Source organism: Conger conger, chromosome 4 (assembly GCF_963514075.1).
Source record: "Conger conger chromosome 4, fConCon1.1, whole genome shotgun sequence".
NCBI lineage: Eukaryota > Metazoa > Chordata > Actinopteri > Anguilliformes > Congridae > Conger > Conger conger.
This window is the reverse complement of record NC_083763.1, coordinates 33,234,442-33,245,859: the sequence shown is the minus strand read 5'-3', so window position 1 is coordinate 33,245,859 and position 11,418 is coordinate 33,234,442. Positions and strand designations below refer to the sequence as shown.

The 11,418-nt window shown below is 39.7% G+C and overlaps 1 protein-coding gene across 2 annotated transcripts in view; it reads left to right on the top strand.

Annotated features, from left to right (window-relative positions):
* Window positions 1–1,068: 1,068 nt before the first annotated feature.
* Window positions 1,069–11,418, top strand: part of map3k15 (mitogen-activated protein kinase kinase kinase 15) — a 70,749-nt gene continuing 60,399 nt past the window's right edge. For both annotated transcript variants that reach the window (XM_061238260.1, XM_061238259.1), the window contains exons 1-2: window positions 1,069–1,599; window positions 2,929–3,068. In XM_061238260.1, the coding sequence (XP_061094244.1) occupies window positions 1,293–1,599; window positions 2,929–3,068 (447 nt within the window). In that variant the 5' untranslated portion in view covers window positions 1,069–1,292. The remainder of the gene's footprint in view (window positions 1,600–2,928; window positions 3,069–11,418) is intronic.

Below are 11,418 nucleotides of genomic sequence, written 5' to 3'. Positions count from 1 at the left end.
AAAATCTTATGGCATTCCACTGACTGTATGCTGATTGTAAAAACGAAACACATTGTAATAATTTGCTTCTCGGATTGCAAGCATTAGGCTAAACTTCACGTCAGCCTTTTCTGAGATGGTATTATTTAGATGTTACTATGGAATCCGGAAATACATTTCGCGATAATAAAGATCATATGTCAGCCTCCTCTTTGGCACCATGCCAGCGACCGGGAACTCGAGACAAAATATTTGTTTCTAACTCTAGCTGGAAACGCGGTCAAAACGGATAGTCCACGCTACAGTTCCAGAATTTCCAGAATCGATGGTCAATCGTGTATGTCCAACGCCGACGTAACTTGGAATAACTTGTCTTACTTTCCTGTCGCACGTGAAAATTAAGCTTTTTATTTAGCCAACCGCACGATAGCATTTCAGCACCGCTAGAAATGAAAACATCGAATTAAAGGAGTTTCGGAAGTAGGCTATAATAAAAAATAATAAAAAATCGCTGAAGTGTACTATTAACGCTTCGAAGACTTGGAAATGTTAAATATCAAAAATAGAGATTTCTCGTCTCCATTTATCAGTTGTAGGCTACTGATAACGACGTACGTTACCCAAAGTTCAGGCGTTGACGGGCGTTGCTGTAGCTGTCCGCTGTCTTGAACGGTTCGCTCTCACTTTTTAATGCCCGTAAATTGCCTCCTCTATCGAATAAAGGGTTTATTCGAGTGAACCAATTGTCCTTATAACATGATCAAAATGTGTAGGTTACTATAACAAGAAATGTTAGTTTGTGCTGCGTGAAAAGCAGCATGTTAACACTCGCACGGAACACTGTCGTTAATTATTTATGAACTTGTTTTTGCTTGTTTTAAATACATTTGCAGTGAAATGCACACTGTTGCATACGCTGTATTGCAGGGCAGTGATATGGGAGAGATTTTCTGATTCGTGCTTTACACGTTTACGCTCTTTGAGCTATCTCTCTCTCTCTCTCTCTCTCTCTCTCTCTCTCTCTCTCTCTCGCTTTCTCTCTGTCACTCTCTCTGAAATTAAATCTAGTTAAAACTGGACCAAGCAGATTAGACAAACTACCTGACCCGAGAATAATTGTGATGCGCACGAGATGACAATGCGCAAGATGCAGGGTAGCATAAACACGCGCCTCCCTGGGCGTAAGGTGCTCGTACCGCAAACCGAGTGAAGCACCGTTTTCAGGAGAGAACTCGAAATTTCGTGGCCTACAGGCAAAAAAGTTAAGGAATAAGGAGGTGGGAAAATAACACGGATCAACTGACTGAATTGCGATGGAGGTCGCACCTTGTCAGCCTGCAGCGGAGACCGGAGGTGACCACTCCGCAAGCATTTTGATGACAGCGGGCGTGGAGAGAGCGGAGGTCGCCAGCCCCAGCCTGCTGTCCAAGCAGCGCTCTCTCCGGGCGGTTTATGTGCTTAATGATGGACTGAAGGCTGTGGCTGCTAATAGTCCAGAATCCGGTGCCCTGCAGTGCCTTCAGCGAGCGTGCGACGCCGAGAGTGCAATCCTGACCACAGTGACTTTCGGTCGACTGGACTTTGGGGAGACTACGGTATTGGACACGTTCTATGATGCAGGTGAGTTATCGGTTGCGATCTCACCAACCACCGTGCATGAACTCTTTAAACGAGCATGTAGGAACCTGGAGCCAATTTACGAATGTAGGCCTACGTTAGGTTTCATCATGCTTTGCGTGTCTGTTTACCACTTATCTTTGTGGAGGCAAACTTTCATTGTAGGCTAATATTTAAGTCTGATATTGTACCAGTGTGTCTTATTTAATTCACCTTAACCATATTTCACCTGTACGACTCAGGTTATCTCAAGAATGGAAGCTAATCTCAATTTGCGATGGTCAAATTACTGAGAAAGACAGCTGCACAATCCAAATCGAACCTAATCCAAATCACGGTGAATCACAGTTTGCGCAAATCACGGATAGTCACATCACACATTGATTTTCTGATATTTGCTGGTCCTTGCTACTAAACGGAAACTATGGAAATAGTGTTACACACATTACATTTTGCTTACAAAGATATAACTATTATTATTTTCATTGTGACAGCCAGCGAGTGAGCAACAGGTGATTAAAAAGTGACGGTTGCTGCTACAAGGGCTTCTTCGTTCCATGTCATGTTCCTTTATAAACGTACAGTACACAGTAATGACGGCGATATGTAGTTAAGTTACGATATAGTCTACCTGAACAGAGTAACAGAGCGCACCTAATTCAACAGAGATCCTGTTGAGCTGTTTGGGTTGAAAGGAAAAAACTACTGCATGGTAGATCTCCAGGAACAAGGTAGGGCAGCCCTGGTCTAGCCTATCCCAGAAAGCTTGACAAGCCAACAGCTGTCCTTTACCCACCCCCACAAAAAAGACAAGAGCTGGACGTTATTTCTATCTGCATGACATAAGTGCATATTTCACACTTTAAAAAAGCCCTTGTCTGAGTGTGGTATTTCTGACATGGAGCGCTATAATTTGCAGTACAACTCCAGAAACAGTAGCTGATGGTTTATCTGCTGCTCCTTTTAATAGCTCTCCACTCTCATAGCTTGTAAAGCGAGCCCACTCTAGTTTTAATTTGATTCTATTTTTATACATCTTGCCTAGGCTTGCATTGAGCTCCACACATTCACAGGTTGAGGAAACCTGCATAGCGAGAAGCCCTGAACCTCCAACAAGCGTCTGCCTTTGAGCTTCAATATGTTACAATCAACTTTTGAAGTATTGAGATTAGTTCAGTGCTTCAAATGTTGAGTGATATGAGTGATGTTTGTGTGTGTGTATTTCTGCCTCATATCTCAGCAGAATATTTAGGTGGTGGTCATGTTTGTGACTGCATGTGGGCATGCATCAGCATGTGTGTGCGACTGTCTCACTGTCTCATGTCTCTGCAGACATTGCTGTGGTGGACATGAGTGATGTGTTCAGGCAGCCATCCCTCTTTTACCATCTGGGTGTGCGGGAGAGCTTCGACATGGCCAACAATGTCATCCTGTACCACGACACTGATCCTGATACTGCCCAGTCCCTAAAGGTCTGACCCCTCTCTCAGCTGCACATGCAAAGACACATACAAACCTACATACAAACACCCACATGAAACATGCAGTATACAAATGCACACACATTCAAACCTACATACAGCCACCCACATCACACATGCGTATATAAACATGCACACACACACACATACAAACCTATATCTAGGACTTTTGACTTTGTGTTTGTATTTTCTGACCTTGTTACTAACAGACTAGGCCTATCTACTGTACCTTGAGTACTAGACTTATGTTCATGGCTTTACAACCGTTCCTATGTGTTCCTTATCTGACCTGTTCTGTAGTTTGTTCAATGAGCTTCATATGCACTTTCTTTGTACGTTTCTAAATGCAATGTACATACACCCACCCATATCACACATACACATATACACATGCATACAGATGTACAAACCACCCACATCGCATATGCATACACCTACCTACATCACACACGTATATACATATGTTGTACACACACATTTGTCTACCCATACAAACACATCATACATGCACATAGGTGCTTGCATACAGACATACAAGCTTACATGCATAAAAGGCATGTGTCCACTGACACTAGATCAGCTGTACCTGCAGTATTCAACAAGATGGATAAAAACTGAAGTGCATAGATAATATAGACTGGCGGTATCTAAACTAGAATATCATATTCAGAAAAAATGCACAGATTGTGTTCTGAGTTGGCCAATGGTATTCAGAAGGTAAGATACAGATAATTATTTTGCTGAACTGATACAGCATCGTCTATGCACACCATGAGTAGTTACTACATTACATTGCATTGTAATACATTCATTTAGGATACACACTTCTACAGAAATATAGCACACACACAATGTAGGAGAACATTGTTGAATTGATGGAGGAAGTGCATTAATCTGATTTGCATGGTTAATTGTGCCAGACCTGGTTGTACATTAGGTTTGTGTGTTAGGAGTATATGTGTAGGGAAGAAAGGGAAACAAGATACAGTCTGAAGAGTTTGATCTGAGTTTGTGTCACAAGATGGAGAAGGATTCTGCTGTCCTAACCACCATGGAAAGTTTTTTCCACCCATGGGGGGCAGTACAGATTGGCATTGTGACTGTGAGAAGCAATGGAATAATGAGATAGCCAGTTATCCTAATGTGGTGGAGCAGAGAGGTCCAGCTGGGGTCTAAGCTGTTTGTATGGGAGGATTGTTTGTGTACCCATGTGCTAATATGTTAGATGGTTTTTGTGGTTTGTGTGAACCTATTTGTTTGTAAATTATTTTGTGCTGCTGCCTGTCTTGGCAAGGTCTCTCTTGAAAAGGAGATTTTTAATCTCATTGGGACATTCCTGGTTAAATAAAGGTGAATAAATGAATAAATAAATAAATAGATGAACATAAGATTTCCCTTGATTGATCGGAAAAACATTTGTAAAACGCTGTATCATCTCCATTAAACAAAAGATTACATACTCTATAGGGTACAGCAAAAAGTACAAGAGTGAATTATTACATATTAGTCACAATGTGTTTGCATTATATCTCAATGTGGTATCAATGTCTCATCTTCAAGCATAATTTGGGGAAATTTTAAATGCTTTTAATGGACAATGTATTTGATAGGTTTTTGGACCCATAAATATTTTAGTCCAGGGGTGCACAACTCCGGTCCTCAAGGGCCGGTCGGCGTACTGGTTTTTGTTCCAACCAATTGCCTTGTTTTCAATTTACGGAGAGCTCTATAAATTACCGTGGTTCAAGCCTGTACTTGAAAACAGTAAAATCATCAGGATACACTTGCAGTCTGCAGCTGTAGCCAGTACTCATACACGTGTCAGATATGATTCAGTCAATTAGATAATTATGACCAGAAGTTGGCACAAAATCCTGAAATGGATCGGCCCTTGTTATGCACGCCTCTTTTAGACCCTATACCTATACTACTTGAAAAATATGCAATAGTGAATTTTATTAGTTATAAGAGTTGAGTTGTGGTAAAAATATATGATTATTTTATTATTTACGGCAATGTACAATTTAGCCATTTTGGATAGATTTGTAGACACAAAAAGGGACAGCTCGGTACACTGCTTAAAGTTTGCGTAGTTTTGTAGTCACCGTCAGATTTTGCACACTTGTGGTTAAGTAGATTCAGAAAAGGTATAGGTTTGCCTGTTTTACATTTGTGACTCAGTATTTCATTTCAATAAAGGAGAACTTAACTTAATTTTTTTATTTTCGCCTTCATTGTTTTGTATTTGTAGCACTTTATTTAGAGTTTCACTTACCAATAAAACTGCAACAGAGATTTTTTTGCTTCTGCTCATAGTTTGGTTGCAGGAGCGCTGAATGTCAAATTTGAGCACTGGCACCATGGCCTCTAGGGGAGTTAATGACTTCAGTGCACTACTGAAATCAATGGCTTAATGACAATCACAAGATATGTTGACAATTCTGAAAAAGTGAAAAAAATTATTGGTGTTATCCTTTAAGATATAATCAGAAACTAAAATAAATTTGGACAACATTATACAATTCAGACAATTTTAATGGACTGGCAGAATGGCAGTTTGTCCTCAGCTGTAAATCTGTCTGTTTGACATCTTGCTAAATCTGCCGTTTTAATAGCAGTCCACCAGATGGTTGGTTTTTCCACATTACATCCAAGACACACATATTAATTAATTAAGCCACTAAGTCCAGCCCTTGTGAACCTTTTGCCTTACTTTGCACTTCAACTATCTGCTGTGAAACTAGCAAAAGTGCACCTTACCACACCCTAAATGAATTTGTGCACTGCACTTTTTGACTATGCACTAAGACTTTGAAGATAGAGATTAGTTTCAATGCCAGTCTCAGTCTCCTCAGTTATACTGACAAGCAATTATAGTGATTTTTAATTTAGAAAAATTATCCACATAAATTTCAGCGATAAAATACATTGTGAACAAGCCTACCAATCTCGCCACTCCTTTGGTTCTCTTGAGAATGGGAGCAAAAAAACGTATATTAATGACAATCTGAATGTACTAAATCAGCGTGAACAAGGAAAGTAACAAACACAGCTGGCTTGTGACTAGAGAAGTGAGTCCACCATTTCTGGTTGGAGAAAAGAAGAAGAGAAACAGAAACCTACTTTCTTCAATAAGAAAGAGCTGGTCCACAAACTGTGTTGGTACATAAGCATACAGTTTTTAAACTTGTGTGATTCATCGATAGATCCTACATGAGAGTGCATATTATAGTGTGTATTGTTATGATCTCATTCATAGAGGCAGACTGTATGTCGCTCTGGATAAAAGTGTCTGCTAAGAAACAGATTCGGTATGATCAATATATGTGCCTACATAATTATTAACCTTTGTAATATTTGTAGTAATTGGCCAATGGAAAAAAGTAATGGCTAGCAGGGCTCCAGACTAACTTTTTAGGCTGGTGGCACAATCAAAACGTTTGGTGATGCAACAATTTGTTATTTTGCTACGTTTTGCAGCAGCCTGTATGATTCATCATTATGTAGTAGGCCTACCTTAAGGCTTTGAAATCAGTTTTGAAAGCAAAAATGTACATAATTTTGCATGCACTTTTGAGAATACATTAAGTGCAGAACAACAAATGGAAGTGCCAACGGTATTTCCTTAACAAGCCTCCCCTTGAAATCCACCTGTGGTGCAAGGTTCCGCAGATGGCCAGCTCTGACAGTCTGATAGGCCTTTTTCCCTGGTTAAACCAACTTGAACATATTCCCTCACATCAACTTCCTCAAGGCTCATTCCCTCAATGCTGATTCTGATCAGATCCTCCACCATGTCAGGACTCAGCGGCAAGTTTATCAGATGGTGGCACAGGCACCAGTTTTGGTGGCACCATTTCTTCCGATGGCTTTACAAAACAGAAACGCATATCATCTTAGAAATGCTTGCATTTTCCTTTAAGACATGTGGATGTTTACAATGAAATTAAAGGAGATAGACTTAAAATGAAATAAGGTGCAACAGTGTTTAATATTAAAGTGAATTGAGTGCAATTAAGCGCAAAATTGAATGAAGTGCAATAATGAAGAAAATTAAAACATTAAAGCATATCTCAAAAAGCCCCATACAACCTAGCATGGCAATATAAAAAAATTGAGAACAAGTTGTGTAATTGTTTGCTCATGAATAGAATTTTTAACTTTAGCTCTATGGGCAAAACCACTTCCTAGGTAGAGTTACCTATTTCAGCCATTTTCAGGAAAACTATGTTTTTGCTGGGACTATACCAAGCAAACAAATTACTTGTTGTTGTGGCATAAATGCATTGCTTGGTCATTTCAATATGGAACTAATTTAAACGTTGCAATCAGATGTGTATAAAGCATCAAGTGAGTGTTTGCATTGCACTTGCCATAGATAAACCGCAATTTTACTGGCTAACAGGGCTAACGGGGCTCTGGTTAACCTAATTTTCTTTACATTTTGTATTTAAAAAATTGGGTTTAATAGAAAAGCTTTTCTGACCATTCATGTGTCTGGACAAAAAGATATGCAGATGTTTTGTATTTGGAGGACACTTGAGGACATCTTGGTGCAATCTTGTACACACATTGATATCAAATTTGTGCAGAATATAAAGTAGTTCAATGTTGGTCTTTTACTTAGACATTGAGATATTCAGGCGTTTTTTTTAAATGTTTTTTTCCATTTTATTTGTATTTTTATGTATCTTTTGTGTACTCTGTATTTACATGCTCTGATGTAAATTTGTGAATGGTACAAGCCTCTTCTTTAATTTAAGTTTTCAACCATGTCTGTAAAATTCCCTTCTAGGCCAAAGTGGAAAGGGTTCCACTTAGGCTGTTTTGTATTAACAGCACTGGCTATCACATACTGTGCACAAAAAAATACACACAGTACATTTTGTAACATTCTTTATTGTATCTTAAGCCAGGGAAATTAGCCATTCAATGCGGAAAACATTGTATATTTGTTGTATGAACTGGACCAACTGGACCCTCACTCGCAGGCCCGTAACTACCATTGAGGACACTGAGGTCATGACCTCAGTATTTTAATAATATATTTTTAATCAAAGCAAATCTTTCCATTTTGACTTCAGAGTATGCCAGATTGATGCATTTAATTGTTCAAATTGTCAAAAGATTCACCACTGACCTCAGTATTTTTTTTAGTCTGCGTATGACTGCTCACTCGTCTCCTCTGGTCCATCTTCTAGTAGCACTGTGTCTATTTTAGGGACTGGGTACTGAATGTCAAATTGTACATCTGTAATTCTGTCAAATTAGCAAGCTAAATAGCTAGCAAGCTAGCATTAGTGAGCAAACAAGAGTTGCCGTATTGTTTTTTATCTATACACTCACTGAGCACTTTATTAGGAACATTTTTTCTTTATTACACCTGCTTATTAATGCGGTTATCTAATCAGCCAATTGTGTGGCAGCAGTGCAAGGCATACAGTCATGGGTCAGGAGCTTCAGTTAATGTTCACATCAACCATCAGAATGAGGAAAAATGTGATCTAAGTGACTTTGATTGTGGAATGAATGTTGGTAGGCGACAGGGTGGTTTGCGTCTCTCAGAAACTTCTGATCTCCTGGGATTTTCACACACAGAATGGTGCAAAAAACTAAAAAAATCAATTGAGCAGCAGTTCTGCAGACAGAAATGCCTTGTTAATGAGAGACGTCAGAGGAGAATGGCCAGACTGGTCAAAGCTGACAGGAAGGTGGCAGTAACGCAAATAACTACACATTACAACAGTGGTATGTAGAAGAGCATCTCTGAACACACAATGCTTCAAACCTCTAAGTGGACAGGCTACAGCAGTAGATGTCTAAAAAAAGAAGTAATAAATACCTAATAAAGTGCTCACCGAGTGTACATTCCCATTGTGCAAACACTGAAAAACTGTCCAACATCAGGAATCACATAGGTAGTAGGTAGAGTACTCATTTAATTATTTGGAAAAGGCTAACTATGTTTAAAATGTTCCAGCAACAGAAAGACATGCAATATAGCCAAATCATTTATTGATTCATCTAAAAACAAGTATATCAATGTTAATAGCTACTGTTGACTAGCTAGCAACATTATTATTGCTAGCCACTGAGCTGGCTATCAAAATGACTTGAATGTTTTCATGCAGTGCAGGATGGGAAAACTCAGGCCCCGAGCTTTACTATTGGATGGTAGCTCATCAACTTAGCCACATTAGCTGAAGTGCGATAGAGTACAGCTCAGAAAAGGCCATGAAGTTTTCTGTCACGTACACCAACCTAACTTAACTGGTCTCCTTTGGCCACCCTTGCCTTGCTGGAATGGACACATTAACACAAATTGAGTGCCACTTTGGACAGAGTCAGTGTAACTGGCACTAGCTGCTACTACTCTCAATTGGCTGCTGCCTGACTGGCAGTGTTTGCCTGTGATGTGGCACCATTGCTGGACATAACGTTCTCTCGTTCAGTCCAAATTTAGAATGATGAAAACTTGAATAAGCTAGCCTGATTCATAGGTTAGAATTGTGTCTTGCCATATTAAGTTTATGGACAATTAATTAAGCAGCAAGATTTTTAATTTTGAGGTCAAATGACCAATGAAGCGAGGGGTCTGTCGGGATCCATTGGATTGAATAATAATTTATAATGCAAATTCTCATGGGTATCCACAACCTGGACAGATAGCTTGCACCTTGGATTAAAAAGCACACCTCTGTGGTGATGTCATGATAGGCTAAGACCTTCATGTTTAGTGTGTACTAAACATGATGGTTATAATACTAAACATCTTATTGCCATGACAAGCACTTAGGAATGGTGAGTTTGGTGGGAGAGACATCATCAATGTCCTTGGGTGTGCTTGGAACGACTCCAGAACTGCTGCACCGTGGTGGAACCATATGACCATTAAGTTAGTTGGTTGCCTCCATCACATCTACCTTGATGAACCACTTTGCATTGGAAGAACACTAGGGGCACTATCTTGGACTCCTGACAGTAATCCAGACATCCCACCTCTCCCAGAAGATCCAGGAGACTCCCGTAATTCAGCACCCGCTCCCTGATACCTGTGAGCGAGCAGAATTCTTCCACAAAGCAGCACCAAAAGCAAAGTGAAGATTAGAAATGTCCCTTAACCAGTTGTGAATTGACGGACAATCGCAAATTAAGGAAGCTAAAAGTGAGGTTGTCTTGCACAGCACAATAATTCACAATAATGGACAAAAGCGCAAGGATTTTTTCCTGAGAACAAAATGTATCTTTTTAAAGTCTTGCTAAATCTGCCATGATATTAACAATCTGCCAAGGGGCAAATTGAGGTAGCGTTAATGGGAATGGAAGATGAGACTCAGTGTAGTGAAATGCAACAGTGTTAGCTAATAGCAGGTCACTGATTGCTGACCTGTAGTGGATGAAAGAAGAATACTTTCAAACGTGAAGAATCCTTTCTGCTGTTGAACAGATCAAGAAAAAATCCAGGATATTGTCATTGATGGTTGAATGATGAAAATTAAGAGAAGACTACAGCAGGATAATCTCATAAAATGCAAACCACTGGTAAACCTCAATAACCGAATAGCCATGGCAAGTTAGCTAAAAGGCTATTTAAAAAAGTGTAGAGTCCCGGAACAATCTATGGGCAGATGAGATGAGTATTAGCCTGTACGAAAATGAGGAACGTTTATAGAAAGAAAATAACTGTTCCTGATCCAAAGCACCCACCTCATTTGTGAAACATGGTGGAGGTAGTGTTATGGCTTGGGCATGTATGGCTGCTACAGGAACTGTCTCACTTGTCATTATTGATGATGTGATTGCTTCCAGTGGTATGTTCATTTTAGTTTTTCAGTGGTATGATTCAATCACCCAAACTGAAATCTACTGAACCTGCATTTCACTTCCTGAAGACAAGACTGAAGGCAAAATCCCCCCCAAAAGAAAAAGGAACTGCAAAAGGTGGCGGTGCAGGCTTGGCAGTGCACCACCAGGGAAAATACCCAGGGTGTGATACTGTATATGGGTTGCCGATTCAGGCAGAGTGTCAGTCATTGAATGCAAGGGATTTGCAACAAAGCACTAAATATGATGTCTTTATTTCAGATTAAGTTCATGAATCCAGTTACTTTCGGTAGCCTAAAATGGGAGAGCTTTGTGTGTACATAAAGTAGTGCTGGGTTGGTCCTTGGTAAACTGTAAAAACATAAGGCATCACTGTAGCTGTAAAAAAACTAAAAATAATTCTAACAATGACCTGCAGTGGTTGACAAGAACACCAAGGAGGCGCAGTCGTCCATGTCAGCCGTTTTGAAAGTTCAGTCTGTTTAATAGGCTAGTAGTAATTTTTAGCAAATTATTG